A 16,547-nucleotide genomic window follows, 5' to 3' on the forward strand; every position below is an offset into this window, starting at 1 on the left:
TTTTTTTTTTTCTGTTGTTACTCACCGCTGAGCATGATCGACGATAACTTGACTGCGGCCGAAAGCGACAACAACCTTTTTGATGAAGGAATAAAATTCTTGAAGAGTGAAGGAACCAACTCGTTCCACAGCGTAGAACCGGTTGTTGCAAGTGATGACGAGTGTGACGAGGATGTGCTAGAGAAGGATGATCAAGATGAACCGGGAGGGCCTAACGATGTGGAAGAAGCCTGGGAACACGACACATGCACACCCCTGGGCGAGAAATTAAAAGATGGGGGGCACAACTGTTCCCTAACGCAAACGACTGTAGATAATTCTACGCCCAGCGACAACCAGTTTAGCGAATATAAAAATATAATTCTTACGTTAAAAAAAATTAATGAGAGTGTTGACTCTACATTTGATTGTAACATTGTCAACCTGTTTGTGCAAGAACAGGGAAAGCTAAGAATTGTGAAAAAAAAAAAAAAAAAAAAAAAAAAACGAAAAGCTGCAAAAGGAGCAGAAAAAAATAAACACACTGGGAACAGGGGGAAAAAAAATAACACCGCTGCGAGAACAAGTGGAAAAAAAAAAAGAAAAAATTTTAAATGCCCTATTACCACTTGCAAGTTGTAAGGTTTGTGTAAAAAGGTGCAACACTAGGGAGGGACGAATCGGGCAACTGCCAGGTAAATACAGATCAGTGGAGGGTGTTGAGGAAGTCGCCAGAGGGGTCGTACTACCTAGGGCGCGCTGCGTGAGTCCACGACGCCATCATGATTGGAACAGTAGCCTGGAAGGGGAACAATCGGAGGAAGCCGCAGTAGAAGCAGAAGCAGTGGCTGAAGTGGCAGCCCAGCCAACACGCAACTCGCTGCGTCGAAAGGGAGAGCACAGCGAGGGAAACGAAAGGACACAAGGTTTAGACCGCCATCTTCTAGGCGCGAACCATTTTATTAGTAAACCTGCCAAGTGTAGAGGAAGCAGTCCGTCGTGCACACAAGGCTTCGACTCGATTACCTGCAGCATGACGAGCAACGCGGGGGGTAGTAGCACCGCACAAGGGGGAATGGAAGCAGTGGAGGAGGCGAACAGCGAAGTGGCCATGGACGCGGTTGACCAAGTTAGCCAACATACAGAAGGCGCAGGTGGTCGAGGCGAGGACACAACGCCCTGCAGTGAAGACGCTGACGCGCTGGATGGAGAAATCTTTTTGGCGGAAAAAAAAATGAGTGATGACGAACACGGGGAGATAAACGGGTCCGTGTGCGGAAGTGACGACGATGGGAAGGAAGTGAATAGTCCATATGGTTATCCATATGGTGATGTGAGTAGCCATGCAAATGGTCATGTGGAAAGGGGAAACATAAAGAACAGTGCTTCATGTTTACGGTCACCACCTTACCACGACATTTCGGGTAACCACTCTGTGGTGCACTCAAGTAAAAAAAGCGCAGAGGGATTCCACACGTGGAGAGGAAAACCAGTCAATGTAGAAGACGGTGCTGAACAGAGTACAGAAATGAAAACCCCATTTTGTGCACCTCCCAATTGTGTAGGTAAACGACTGGATGGGGAAGAGTTTCCATTGTTGTGTTATTATGGATGCGGGAAGGATTCTGTGCAGCCCCCGTGGAGACAAAATCAGAGGCAGAGGTTGCGGAGTGTTCAAAGCGAGAAGACGATGGAGAAGCGGATAACCATCAGTGGGAGCAGGAAAAGTGTGCCAAGTGAGTACACATGCAGGAGGACAGTTTATACGGGCACAGATATGTCCAACGTAGGGAACATGAAAATGAAAGGAGGGGTAGAAGTGATGCATCCATGTCGTGTGGAAGGAAAGGACCAAAGTGGAAATCCGCTTTACCATTTGATCAACAAGAATTATCGTGGTGGTTGTGTTACTAACGGGAGGGTGTTGCCCAAATTTAAGTCCCTTAGTAATAACCTGGAAGAGGCGCATAGTGATGGGCTCCATTTTATCAACACATGGATGAGGCAGTCGAATGGGGAATTTGGAAATGGAGTGCTCAGTGGAGGTGTATACATGTGTGAAAGTAGTGCAAGGAAGGACGAATGCTACGCGGGTAAATCACAGGGGAATGTCTTAAACCCCTGGGAGGATGCAAGAACAGGTCAAGATGTTCATCCATGTGGAGAAGCTTACACCCAAGAGGGAGAAGGAAGAATGCCTTTTTTTCCACCTTCCGCACGAATGTACAGTCGAGATGATCACCTTATCGCTAGAAGCGAGTGTGATGCGCTGGTCCCCCCGTTTAAAGGCTTAGAGGTTAATTGTAATAGTTCGCGGGACTTGTCCTGGAGGGGCAGTGGCGGGTACGGACAGCCGTACCGAGGGGGGACAAGTGGGCAGCTTCCGCTGAATGACCAACAGGTGGACGCAGGCCAAGGGGAAGTGCCCAGCAACAAGGGATGGAGCAACTTCCACGCAGAAAAGGACATTTTCTTCGAAGCAATAAAAAACATCATACGGATTATGAAGGAAATTAAAAAGATAAAAATAAATTTGAAAATCGAAAGGAACTACTCCCTAGTTATTGAAGACAAAAAAAAAAAAAATGAATTGGAAAAGCTCATCCATTATTTAATATACCAAAAGGAGGTGAGAAAAAAATTGAAGAAGCATTACTTTGATAAGATAAACAAGGGCCTGTTTACATTCCTTCTGAGGAGTAACCGTGCCAACTTTTTCTTCACAGAGGAGGAGGTTAAATTGCTAAAGAGCTGGAACGAAATAAAGTACACAAAGATGAGTAGCAGTTCGGGAGAGAACACCGAGGGAGAGGGGGATGGCGGTAGGACGTCTTTGCTTGGGAAGAGTGGTGGTTACGTGGATGGGGAATTATCAGACAGGAGAAAAATATTGCACCAGTTGAGGCATTTAAATAATGTCATTGGGCAGAAGGGTAGCGTGGTGGTGGAAGGCAAAGGGGAAGATGAAGCTTTGTGGACGGCCAATTTGGGTGACTCCCGTGGGGAAGCTTCCTGTGGTAGGGGGGGCAAACAACGGAAAAACAAAAACGTAAAGGAGTCGATTAGAAGCGGTTACGTGGCTACTACCCCGTCGTGTCCCATTTGGTACGAGTCCTACTTCATACATTGTGAAAAGAGCCAGAGAAATATATTTAACATTTTTTTATGTTTGAAAAATATTAAAAGGAAATGCATCTCGCAGAAGTTTAAAAGGAAGATAAAAAATGGGCAAATATATTTATCCAAGATTTATGATGGCAGGAAAATGTTGGGTCATGTAAAATACATTTTAGAAGAGTTGTTAAGAAGGAATGTACCCGAGATTGTGTGTTTACACATTAATGATTGTTTCGTGGATGCTACAATTTCGTTTTTCATTTCGCTACTCCTACTTCTTTTTAAAAATGTTCATACGATTAAGGTCATTCGATGTCAGATTTATTATTCTTACCTTAGCGTTTTTTTGTCTTATCAGAAAAGGAACAATTTGAAAAATATGCATTTTGTGTGTAACAGTATATTTTGGACGAGGCCTCCAGATTTTCGAAATTTGCGCGGCGAAGTGCTTTCCGCCAGACAGCAGGACAATTTGCTCTTATACTTTAACACCAATTATGTGAAGAAGCGGAAGGGGAAACGTACTTTGCGCGGGGATGTCACAGAGACGAAGCAACCATGTGGACGCGAAGATGAGAGAGAAAGTAGTTTGGAAGGTTTCTTCGAGGGGAAGGGTTCCCCCTCAAATGGTGCTGGCAACGGGGATTACAGGATTGTTGTGAAGAGGAAAAAAAAAGTTGCCCGTTTTAGCGTGGACCAGTTTTATGACTACTTCGTCTTGGGGAAGGAAGCAACTGTGGGAGGAGAGGCAATTCGGTTGAAGGAAGAAACCGTGAATGGCGACGCAAGTGTGGGGGGCGAAGTAAATGTGGGAGGAGAAGCAAGGGGCGTGGATAATGAAAGGACCTCGCTAGACAGTCCAGCGAATGCCTACAACATCCACAGCGGCTCGGGCAGCGACGAAAATACGTCAGAGGATTCTCTCAAGGAGGAACTACACGAGTGCCTGTGTACTTTTCCAAGAAAAAGAATTCAACAAGCAAATTTTTCCATGCTAAAGAAATTAAAGTTATGCTCAAATAAATTAAATGATGATGCCCTCATGTACATATGCACACTTATAAAAAAGGACAAGTTGAAGAATTTAAAAGTACTAGATTTGAGATGGAATAATTTTACCTACAGAAGCTTGTTAGCTCTGTCATTGGCATTAACAAACACAACTGTGAGTGAAGCATCAGACAAGATACACTACAAAAAACGAAAGTTGCACAAACTTCTACTCTCCGGCAATAACATCAAAAGTTCCCTCTACTCTTCATTCCTCTCAAGTTTCTGTACATGTAATTTTATTGTTGTGAAAAAATTGGACTTCTCCATGAACGTAATTGATAATGATTCTTTCCCAATCACGTTGAAATATTTCAAGCACATTTTTCAGCTACAAAAAAAGAAGGAAAAAAAAAAAATAAAAATTGGGGATGACGTCTTCATAAATTTAGATCATAATAATTTGAAAAATTCTGTTTATATAAATAAATTGGCACAGCTTTTAAACAAGTTTCCCTCCAAGCGATGCAAGTCAAATAGGGAGGTACAGACCCCTTCGCAGGAAACAAACTCAATCGGTGAAGAATGTCGACAAGGCGTGCTACTCAGTTTGCAATATAATAATATAAAAAGAGGTACCTTGAGTGAAGATCCCGGAAGGGGGTCTACGTCACGTATTAAGTTCTGACGTAGGGGATATATCCTTCATGACCAGCACACTCCATGGAGAAGGGCACACATATATATATAACCATGTGTGCAAATATGCGTTACACAGTTGTGCATACCCGCGTGCTCATCAGCAGGGGGGGGGGGGAAATAACCCCGATGAAGTAGCAACCAATATATTGTAGGACAGATCATACTGAAGTGAAGTTTTACTTTTCCGTGAGGATGATTCCTTAACAGCCCTTTTTTTTTTTCTAGCCCCCAGTAGCGGAACGCCCCCTTCGTGTGATTGGAAGGAGGTGCATTCGTCCTGCGGGGTAGGTATGTTATCTACCTGCCCGTCTACTGCCCAGATTTTTTTTTTTTTTTTTTTTTTGTGTATTAATTTGGCCGTCTAACTTCGGCACGTGTCTCCGATTTGTGATTTCTTTTTCCAGCACTACACCTTTGCCTGTTTCTGCATGGCCGCTCATCACGTATTTGTGCTGACGCTCAAGTTGCCGACGTGGTTCATGTAGACCAGCGAATGCTCAAACTCCTTTGTGTCCAAAAGACTGTCGTAGATGTTTCTCCAGTTCTCCTTGTAGTTCTCTGGGTCCTTTCCCTCCTTTTTCTTTTTTTTTCTTTTTTTTTTCCCGCGGAGCTTTTCCCTGTGAATGCTGGGGAAGAATCTTATTTTGGGGGCGATGAGTCCGAGCTGCGAGGAGGGGGTTCGGGTAACGTGGTGCGGTGTGAAGTGAAATCGGGTTATCGTTGCGGCGTGCGCGTTCTCAAAAAGCCGCACTCACGTATCGAAGCGGTGAAGCGCTTAATCGCTCCATCGTTGTTACTTACCCGCTTGAAGAGCATGGCGTTTTGGACGTAGTTAAAGTTGGGGTTGAGGCCCACCTGCAACTTCCTTTTCTTGTAGTTGTCCTTTATGGCCTGCAGCGTTTTCTGCTTGTAATCGTCTTCCCGCCACTTCTGCTTAATAATCTCGGAGATCCTCTTTCGCCTCTCCAACGTGAAGGGCTTCCTGCCACTTAGCATTTTGTCGCGAAACTCTTTTGTTTTCCACTTTTGTCTAAGTAAAATTGATTTCCTCCTTTTGGTATTTTCGTCCTGATTAAATATCCTGGTTTTTTCAATAATGCTTTTGCGATAATTTTCGTCTGTCCATTTTAATTTAATTTTGTATGATAATAATTGTTTCGTTTTTTCAGAATGCCTAAATTGATTTTTACATCTTAACAATTTTTTTCGTTCTTCTTGATCTCTCCATCTGAGTTTGGCTAGCTCGGATAGCTTTTTCCGAACCTCTTCATTTTGTATTTTTTTTTTTTTCCTCTTTTGTTGTAGCTGCGCGGGGGCAGGGGGAGGCTGGTCTTCTTCCTGCTTCGGCGAAGTGGTGACACCGTTCGCATCGTTGTCATGGTTAGCATATTTGGCGGTGTGAGTAGCCGCTTGGGGCTCGTTTAAGGGGGGCTTTACACGGTCCTTCTGTTCGTACTTTACTATTCGGGTTTCTCTCCCTGAGTTCATCGGTTCATCCTGCGGTGGATTCACTGCTGATGTTGTACTGTCGTGCTTCGGTCCATCTTTCATCGCATTATCGTTGGGCTCGTCTAGCTTCTTCTTCCCGGTTAATCTGACAACACCTACGTTGGTGTCTGCCCCAGGGGCGACGTCACCCCCTTGTGAGTGGAGCGGGGAGCACTTGGCTCTCTCGCCCTCGGAGTAGTACGCCTCTATATATTTCTTCTCTTCACCATGTTCCGTGGTGTAAGTGGGCACAGTAACAGCACAACCCTTCCTATTAGCGTTTCTTATGTGAAATGTTTTCCTGCTGGGACTGAAGACTCCGTTAAAATGTGTGGGTAGGAAAAATGGGTTTGTGATTTGCCTTTTGGGGCTAACCGCATGCGCATACTTGGACGGGATGTTATAAAGCGTCAGGGCGTAACATAAACAGGCGAAGAGGGTCGCGCTCGCCCGATGGAACATATTAGCGCTACGCTGGCATCAGCTCGTTGCTCTTCTTCCCCCCTTTCCACCATGTCGTTGCGGTAGTTGGCGGTTCAGCTGCGGTTAAACAGAGGTTACCGAAAGATGAAGCGGTCGTAAATGCCAAATCATTTCGGCCAAACTACGAACTGACGGTTCCTCGCTTCTCGCTTGCCCAAGTTTGCTTCCCCTTTATGCTGCGTTATCCATCTGCCGCTATAGTGGAGTGGGTTGTTTCCTCTTCCATTTTTTTTTCAGCCCCCCTGGAGAGATGTGCAGAAAATTTGAATACTGTTTTAATGGAGATTGGCTGAAAGGACTTACGTGTACATGGGTATGCGAATGTACAGCCATGTATGCGCATATACATAAGCGGGTTCGCTGCTATTGATTCGGACGAAGGTTAGCCCCCTATAATGCGACAACATCTGTGCACGTGTCGGAGGTGAAGAAAGGCGCTACACAATTTTGCTGCTCCACCAACTTTGCTATAGAAATGTAAAAAAAAAAAAAAATTTTATAGAACGGGAAATTTCTACATTCGGTTATTTTTTACCCCTTTTAAGAGTCACAATGATGTCATACGAAATTGCTATAAAAGGTATTCTGGTCTGCATATCATCACTTCCTCTGGATGTTGCAGTGGGCCTCCTTCGTCGACTCGACATATGTAACGGTAGACGAGGTTACACGGGCTGCTCAATACGGATTACACAACGTGGATACCATGGAAGTTTTCAAATGGTCCGCATTTTTGCAGTAGAGTGGAAGATTTAGGGTTTGTGGCATAATACTTGCACGTGGCTTGTCCCTACCTTAAGCCTGCGCCTGCCAGCGTACAAGTGCCGTGCTGCGGTGTTTAACGGTGCGAAGTTTCCGCTTATGCGCACCCCTTGTGAGCAAATCAAGGCAGCAACTGTGCAACGCGTTTAAAGAACTCAACCCGTTTAAACGGCTTTTACTTCCCTAGCTCGTTTGAGGCAACCCTATTTTGAACCGCCCAACTTTTTTCGTTGAGAAAATGGAAAGTCTCACATGTCGAGCGAGAAGAGTGCACATATAGACGTACTTTTATATGTACCCCCCGGGCATGGTTAAAATATGACTTATATTGTTCATTCATCTCAAAAAATGAGAGGAAAAAAAAAAAAAAAAAAAAAAGGTGTAAATCCGTTGCAATGGAGTTTCTAACCCGGTTGTCTTCACAACGGGTGTAATGGGTTGACCAAAAAGAGAAAAAAAAAAAAAATTTCTGATGATTTATGCGTACAGTAATGATGTAATATTTACGTGATCTTTAACAATTAAGGTGTGTTTATCATGATGGGAATATGAGTCATATATGTGTGCGTCAAGGGAAGAGGCCATGTTGTGTAAGTTCACTAAAGTACGGGGTCAAGGCATGGGACCAAGCGTGCACACGCGTAGGTCTACACACTGTGCGTCTGTGCAGCGCAACTGAACAAAGTGCCATGCACGCTTCTCAAGCGTAACATTAAAAAAGACATTAATGCAAGGTAACACTGGACAGAAATTAAAAAAACGAAAAATATTTAGACTTGCGCATGTACCAATGTAGCCAGCTAGCTGTTTGTATATATATGAGGATGTCGACGTGTGTGGTATTGTAAAAATGTGTCCACGGGCGTATGGGGCATATGCACACAACCCATAGGTAGGTACATACACACACGTGCATGTGATTGCGTAGGGAAGGGGGAGGTGGCCAAACGTCATGGCTGCAAGAAGAGTTCGCAGCACAAATACGTTACATTTTTCACCCCTAGTTTTTCTTTGGCTTCTTGGCCTGGGTGGGTGGCACTGGCACTTTGTTCATCAAGGCCTTGTGGATGTGTGGAATGACTCCACCTCCAGCAATAGTTGCCTTTATAAGTGTATCCAACTCTTCGTCACCTGTGGGGAAGAAATGGGGAGACATCATGAAATCATGTTCACGGTTTCAACGCTGCATCGATGACCATTTGATCACGCGCGCAGAGTTGTAGAACTACGTAATGAAGACACAAATAAATTTTTGACATACAACTTGGCTAGTCGCACAATGCACATTAACATGGGCAAAAAAAAAAAAAATTACCTCTAATAGCTAGCTGCAAATGTCTGGGCGTAATTCTCTTCACTTTCAAATCCTTGGTTGCATTTCCTGCCAATTCTAAAACTTCGGCAGTGAGGTACTCCAAAATGGCCGCTGCATAAACAGCTGCAGTGGATCCAACTCTTCCGTCTGAAGAAATTCTCGTTTTTAACATTCTGTGGACTCTTCCTACTGGGAATTGTAAACCTGCTCTCGATGCTCGGGACAGTGGTGCCTTCTTGGTTTTACCAGAACCTGGGATGGGGGACGGCGAGGAGTGGCGTGCGTTATGGGTCGACGCAGAGCACAACATTCCATGTGAAAGAATGCAGAGGTGTCACGAACCAAGGGGTGGGGGATAATTATTGTCCCCACTTTTCACATGCAGAGGGTGCGTTAAAAACGTTGCATATTCGGTTGGGCAAAAAAAAAATTGGGTAAACCGTATAAAAAGAACGTAAGTAACGTGTAAAGTAACATAAGCAACGTTAATGGTGCGAACGGAAGGTCTCTGATAAGCGCAACGGCATACAGTGAGTGGGCCGCCTTCAGTGCTAACTCGTTCCTAACCTGTTTTTCCCTTTCCTCCTTTACCAAGACCAAGGACTTTACCTCCAACCTTTCCTCCTACTTTACCACCAATCACTTTTCCTGGAACTTCCATATTTGATAAGTGAATAAAAAATGGAACTTAAGTTTTACGGGAGGCTGCGAATTGTTGACAAATAAATTTATGCGCGTGAAATTTCCTTAAAATTCGCGAGTTGTTGAATTGCGAGGAAAAAGTTACAATAGCAGTTTCGCAGTTTTATAATTGTATAATTATGCTTTTTTTATCTTTGCGAATGTTAGTAACAAAAAAAAAAAAAAAAAAAAAAAAAAATGTTGGCGATTTGCAAAATTTTTGGCAAAACGAAACGAACAAAGGAACGATGAGAACGAAACCCGAACGCAACGAAATAAACGAAATAAATTTGAAATAAAATAAATAATATATTAAATCGCCCGAATGCGCTTAATTGTGCCCATTGCCCGCATTGGCGCGCATTTCTGCCGGCCATTTTTTTTTTTTTTTTTCCGCATTTCGAACAAAGGCAAAGTGAACGCATGCCGAAATGGGGTAAAAAAAAAAATAAATAAATAAAATAAATTGCCCCGGCAGCAACGTTTTTACGTAATCAGCATTTGCCCCTTTTTGCGAGCATGGTGTAATATATTTATATACATATATATATACATACAAGTATTCGCAATTTGTCAAGAGGAAAATATAAACTCCTCATTTACCGCCTGATGTGAAAAAAATCAACGCAATGTAATGCTCTTTGACTCAAACATGTCATGATTTTTCTCAAAATAGGCAACCCAACAAAAATGCGTGTGAGCAAAGCGCGGACGTGTACAGAGCGTGCCATTTGCCAAGAACAAGTGAACAAAAAAGTTTAAGACATTTTTTTGTTTCGCCCCGTACGCGCGTATAAACTTTTAAAATTTAGTGACGCGTGGTACGCTCGATGGATATACGCGAAAGTTAAGGTTTTCACTCTGGCGATGATAATGCCCTAGGGGACTGGATGTGCTCCGTATCGTCGCACTCATGACGCATAAACTCCAAAGAACGGAAAAAGGCCTCAGCTGACATCTCGATAACATACCTTTTGCTTAAAATGGACGATGTAAGGTTCCCCTCGTTCTATTATTTTTTTTTTTTTCCCAAGTGACTGGAGCATAAAACGAAGCAACACATATACACACAAGCCCTAGTATGTGCGTCCAGTTGGTTTATTCTTTTTCATACCATATAGCAATGTAAAAATTCGTTTGAATGTGGGATAAAATTTTCGGCTTTGTGCTTTTCACTCCTGTTCAAAGGTATTCACCTCCCTCTTGCGCGTTTCCCTCTCTTACAGCAAAGTGAAAAAAAATTTGCATACATTGGCACATTGTATACGCACGTTCGGCGATTAGTTATAATAGCAGGTGCTTACAGGAGTGTTTATATTGTTCTTTAGATTTAATCGTTGAACAGGTTGGGAAAAACAAAAATAAAAATCATGACAGTGACTCTACCTGATTAAAAAGGAAAATATCCGCAGGAACAACTCTTCTCGTGAAATGTACCTTCTTTCCGTTTTGATGTGAAACAATGGTGAAAATTTACGAATTTTTTTTTTTTTTTTTGCAACACATTTTGTGTGTATACAGACATATCACTTCTGACATGTAGCTGTTCGAATGGCTATATCCTTTTATTCCCCCCAAAGGGGTGTTTTAAAAATGTTCCTCTGTAATCGTAATAATGTAGTGGGCTATGCTTTGGCATTCCCTGCCTGGTGGTGGGGGTTAAAATGTGAAAAGGGGGAGCATGCTTTATAACGCTCGTATAATAATAACAACCTCAGTAATAATAGCAATGAATAACAATAATAATACGTTTGATACCTCCTCTTTTAGCGCAAGCACCTTCGTGATGTACAAAGCCATGGAAAAAAAGAAACCATGCCATTCGTCCACACTAGTTGGTGTGTTTTCCTTTTTTCTTATGCGATGGAGGCGGCGAGAAAGAAAGGTGGGCCAAATTAAACTCAGCTGAACTATAAGTTAAGGACTCAAGCGTGTGCGCACCAATATACTCAGGTAGAGTAAAGCATATTTTTATAGCGCCTTCTAGTTATCTCTGTATTGATTTTTAGTAATTGTGTAGCCCCACGAAAAATTCGCATAAAAACAGGCACTCCACACTGTAACTCCTGGTCCATTTAGGTGTTTAAAAAAATAAAAATAATAATAAAACGAATAATCGAATAAACATGCATAAATGCCTGAACATTCAGGTGAAAAGGGAAAAAAAAAAATTTTTGGACAATTTTTACCTAAACGGTACATGTAAAAGATGTGCAGGGGTAGCACTCTTTTGGACATGCGCACACACGTGGGTAGAATTACCACTTTTCATCAGTTTTGTAAACCCCTTTGTCTGTGATGTGTAGGTGCTTGAGACCGGTATGTGCTCGAAAGGGAGCATGTGTTTACACTTTATATTTCAAAGTAACCCTCCTTAATGTTCACGAAAATGATGTGATACACACCTATGGTTTGCCCAATGTGTGGGGTCCCCATATTACAGGGAAAAGCAAGTGCACCGTAATAGGTCCTTAAACTGCAGTTGCGATGCCGATTTACTTCCACGCCTTCCTCTTAATCACCTGTGCCGAGATTCACGTATGCATAATTCCTAATTGATCAATTATATTCATTTTCTCGTGTTTAATTTGGTGTAATTATAAAAAAACGTTTTAACAAAAAAAAAAAAAAAAAAAAAATGTACAAATGTGAATATATATATGTTGGCATATATACATATATGTATAATCCGTTGTATATTGTTTCATTATGTTTTAATTAATTTATACTCCAATGTAGACGTCAATGGAATTTAAAAAAAAAATAAAATGGGAAGAATGGAACAGCTCATGGTTGATGTGTGCGCGTGATGGAAGGTTTGCTATATCATATGTGTGGTAGGTGAGCTGGAGATTTTCGTGGGCGTAGAAGAGGGAAGAATGAAGTAAATGCACGTAAAGGCTTGTCATACATTTACAACGTACGCATACATACGTGTGGACATACCATATAATATATATACATATATATGCTTATATAAGACGCTGTATGGAAGTATGTGTACGAATAGGGGGGCGCGCGTGGCGCACCTGTGCATGGCGTGCACACCAAATGCAAGGAAATTTACATGGCATTTGCATACCAAGTGCATAGTGCAAAGATGTTGTATGCACTCGGTATGTATAGCGGTTGGTGCAAACATACTACATATGTGAGATTGGATGTGCATGTAGAGGGTGGGCGGGGATAAAGCATGGTTCGCGCGTATTTACAGATTGCACACATGGCAGTTTGCCCTTTAGCGCCTTTCACCTCCCGTTCCACGGAGCAACCGAGGGAACGAATTAGGTGTAGAGGGAAGGGTCGATTTCATTCGGAATAGGCTGAATCTCGGTACCGAGCTCCAACTCGATTTTGTACAAATTGAAACGGTCCTCATAGGTAATCAAGTTAATGGCTAATCCCAGGTGGCCATATCTGCCAGATCGACCAATTCTATGAAGGTACGTCTCCGAATTTTTGGGGAAATCAAAATTTATAACAACATTAACAGACTGTATATCTATACCCCTTGTAAATAAATCGGAAGAAACTAAACATCTACAAGCTCCATTTCGAAAATCATGAAATACTCGGTTTCGATGAGTCTGCGACATTCTTGCATGTATGTAGAAAGAGCTGTAACCTAATTCTGTGATTTTTTTGGCTAGTAACTCTACTCTAGTTATGCTATTGCAGAAGATAATGGCTTGATTTATTTGAAGTTTGGCAAAAAGCGTATTTAGGCAATGTACCTTTTGCCTTTCCTTTACAAAGGCATAGTACTGGGTAATTCCTTTTAAGGTTAGCTCATCCATAAGATTTATTTCGTGAGCATCTGAGAGGTAGATTTGTCTAAACTCCTTTACCGTGACGGGGAAAGTAGCTGAGTACATTAATATTTGTTTTTCCTTGGGTAAAAATTTCATTAATTCTTCAACGATGGGTTGGAATTCTGGTGATAATAATTTATCCGCTTCATCCATGACCATTATGTGACACCCTGATAGGTTCGCTACGTCTTTGTTTGCCAGGTCGAGTATTCTTCCTGGTGTTCCACATAAGATGTGCACGATGTTGTAGAGTCGCATGATGTCTTCTCGGAGCGACGTTCCTCCTGTGGTAACCATGCATTGGATCTTCATGTGTTTCCCAAGTTCCTTGATCATGGCTGATGTCTGCAGGGCGAGTTCTCGCGTCGGCACGAGGATGAGTCCTATGAGGGTGACGGGGAGGGGGTAACATGAGTAGGCATTTTAGAAGTGATGAGGTGGTGACAGTGGGAAGGCGCCGCTGCCCTGTCCGTTAGCCTATACGTTCTTCTCAACGGCAGGCTGATCGCACTCCACAACAAGCCTACCTTGAATGAAATTCTTGTGAGTGTTGCACTTTTCCAGGAGAGGAATTGCAAAGGCCGCGGTCTTCCCTGTGCCATTCTTGGCCCGCGCCAAAATGTTTTTCCCGGCAAGCGCCACGGGGATGCTTTCCTCTTGAATGGGAGATGGCTTCTCATAGCCCTTCTCAAATATGCCCATAAGAAGTTCTCTTTTTAAAAAATAATCCTCAAATTCATTTCCCTTTGTCTTGGTCACATCTTCCGTTCTGTATCTGTGGTCTTTGAGTGGCTCCAGAATTCTCTTTTTCCAGTTTTCGTCAAAAGGACCATTGGCGTTGTCGTCTATTTTGTTTAAGTTGTTTTCATTTGAGTTATTCAAAACGTTCGGAGTGGCGCAGTTGGTTCTATAGCTCATTTTGCTGCTCGGGTTGGTTGGCGGTTCAGCGTCGGTTTAAAGTCACTTTAGAGTCACTTTGTGTGTCACTTTAGCGTCACTTTAGTGTCACTTTAGTGGCGGTTCAGCGCCGGTTCCGTGTCCACACAGCGGGATGATCTGTCGAGTTGTCTTGCAATATTTTTCTGGCGGGCGACCACTCCGTACGCTCTTGCGAGAGAGGCCACTTATACTCACACACTGTAGATGATCAAATGGGTTAATACACGGACGTGGGGATGCAGTTTGTGAATCGCGGGGTAAGAAAGCCACGTAGTTTTATGTGCTTCCTTTTATTTTCAAGTCGCACTCGGTATGAAACAAAACGAACAGGGGGTGGGGGAGATGTTGCGCGCAGGCGAGTAATGGTAATGAAAATAACGCAGCAGGAGAAGGAAAGATGTAAAAAAAGAAAAAAAAAAAAACAGTGGGGCTCGTAGAAAAATATAAAGCAAAAAATGCAAAGAAGTAAAAGCTGCAAAGGATTAATACCCAATGGGTAAATGACGCAGGGGGGCAAACCAAGCAACGGCAAAGCAGCGCAAAGGAACAAAACAGGGAAAATGGGTTTACAGGGTTGGATTAAACTACATAAACATATAAAGCCCAAACAGCTAAAATTTTCTGCATAATAATAGCGTACATAATGAAGGGGGGGGGCGGGCGAAGAAAACAGAGGGGTGAAGGGGGAAGCTTTTAAAGATACAAAAAAAAAAAAAGAAGCGAAATGTAAAAGTGAAGGCGCAGGAAAAAAAAAAAAAAAAAGGTGAAAATGACGTAATGATTTTTAACGGTGAAGTGACGTAACGACGAAACAGTGAAGCGACGAAATGGAATGTAGTATTCAGGAGATATCACACGATGCGATGAGGTAGGGTAAATTTTGCTTATGTGTATGGGCGCTTATGGTCTGGTGAAGGATAAAAAGGTTTTCCAAATCTGCATTTTTTTTTTTTTTTTTTTTTTCTTCTTTTTTTTCTTTAAATGACTCTATTGGTGTTATTCAAATAAAAAAAAATAAAAAACGAAATTATCTTTAAACCTATAGGGTAAAAAAAAAAAAAAAGGGAAGAAGGAAATTTAAATAAATAAAATGAAAGAATTTAAAAAAAAAAAAAGGGGTGAAGAAAAAGGGTAAAAAAAAAGAAAACAAAAAAAAAGATATGTACAATGTAGCTCGCACTACATGCTCATGTAGATATGACCGAGGATGTTACGCACAGCAAGGGTGTGAATACATATGAGCATGTGTATATAGATATATATATATGTACATATGTGTGCCCTTCCGCCCGTGCCTTTTGGCAATCTACACTTGTACGTACACATGCTGACCTACCAGCGTACATACATGGGACGCACATAGTCTGCGCAGAAAAAAAAAAATAAAATAAATAAAGGGAACAACGCAACAACGGAATCCCTAAACTAGTTCAGTACGCAAAAACATACATTTGTGCAAAAGTGTGGAGATGAAAAATGGTGTCACATGAATGTTTCACGCATATAGCATTCACACGAACACTCGGAGGCACATGTTCTCTATAGGGACAATCGGCACGATATCACTCGAATAGGAAAAAACAAGTATATAAAAAAAAAAAAGAGGTTTATATAAATGTAGTTGTGCATTTGTGTGTAGTGCATCCAAATGTTCTCTATTGAGCTGGAGTTAAGCATGAGCAAGAAAAATGGGCAAGAGCGCAGCCGTAATTATTAGATAAAATCGAAAAAGGGAAGTAGACGGCGATGTGGAGCAGTTGGGTAGTTGCACTAAACAGTTGCATACAGTGTGTAAAGCTAAGAACGGTGCACTGTCTGGTCTTGCACAGTAGGCAGCTGCGCATGGGTCGGCTGTCCAACTATCCGCTCACGTACATACAAGGTAATATAAATGTGCATATGCTACAATACACCGTTGTAAAAAAAAAAAAAAAAGAAAAAGGAGGTGGCATAGGACGGAATATGCATACCGCGTGCAAGGACGCTTGTTACATAGGATGGAAGGGGTACCTACGTGTGCACCGGCGAGACCATGTGCAAAGGGGCAGATTAAAAAGGCACGTGTGGAAAGGCCATGTACGTAAGGAGGAGGTGATTACATTACAGGAACAAAATGAGTGTGTTGGAAACACACAACGTAACGAACGATGAGCAGTGCACATATAGGGGTGGGGTCCACAGGGATGAAGTGGAACAGGCTTACCTTCAGATACGCTCACTCGGTTTATTACACAGGTTAAACGCTTTTACAAAAAATTACTTATTTATAATTATCATGT

The 16,547-nt window shown here is 42.4% G+C and overlaps 4 protein-coding genes across 4 annotated transcripts; 1 reads left to right on the forward strand and 3 right to left on the reverse strand.

The window, feature by feature from the left end:
• Window positions 1-33: 33 nt before the first annotated feature.
• AK88_03251 (uncharacterized protein) lies at window positions 34-4,774 on the forward strand (the record flags this gene model as incomplete). The annotated part of the gene is made up of 2 exons (XM_012480872.1): window positions 34-456; window positions 623-4,774. 2 exons carry the CDS (start codon window positions 34-36, stop codon window positions 4,772-4,774), a joined length of 4,575 nt encoding a protein of 1,524 aa, XP_012336295.1.
• Window positions 4,775-5,227: 453 nt separating this feature from the next.
• AK88_03252 (uncharacterized protein) lies at window positions 5,228-6,738 on the reverse strand (the record flags this gene model as incomplete). The annotated part of the gene is made up of 2 exons (XM_012480873.1): window positions 5,228-5,452; window positions 5,590-6,738. The coding sequence occupies 2 exons, from the start codon at window positions 6,736-6,738 to the stop codon at window positions 5,228-5,230; spliced, it is 1,374 nt and encodes a 457-aa protein (XP_012336296.1).
• Window positions 6,739-8,521: 1,783 nt separating this feature from the next.
• On the reverse strand, window positions 8,522-9,497 carry AK88_03253 (histone H2A.V; the record flags this gene model as incomplete). Its single annotated transcript, XM_012480874.1, has 3 exons — window positions 8,522-8,652; window positions 8,837-9,088; window positions 9,404-9,497. The coding sequence occupies 3 exons, from the start codon at window positions 9,495-9,497 to the stop codon at window positions 8,522-8,524; spliced, it is 477 nt and encodes a 158-aa protein (XP_012336297.1).
• Window positions 9,498-12,801: 3,304 nt separating this feature from the next.
• On the reverse strand, window positions 12,802-14,247 carry AK88_03254 (DEAD-box ATP-dependent RNA helicase 6; the record flags this gene model as incomplete). Its single annotated transcript, XM_012480875.1, has 2 exons — window positions 12,802-13,712; window positions 13,857-14,247. 2 exons carry the CDS (start codon window positions 14,245-14,247, stop codon window positions 12,802-12,804), a joined length of 1,302 nt encoding a protein of 433 aa, XP_012336298.1.
• Between the last annotated feature and the right edge of the window lie 2,300 nt (window positions 14,248-16,547).

The sequence above is a fragment of the Plasmodium fragile genome (genome assembly GCF_000956335.1).
Source record: "Plasmodium fragile strain nilgiri unplaced genomic scaffold supercont1.36, whole genome shotgun sequence".
In the NCBI taxonomy this organism is placed as follows: Eukaryota; Apicomplexa; class Aconoidasida; order Haemosporida; family Plasmodiidae; genus Plasmodium; species Plasmodium fragile.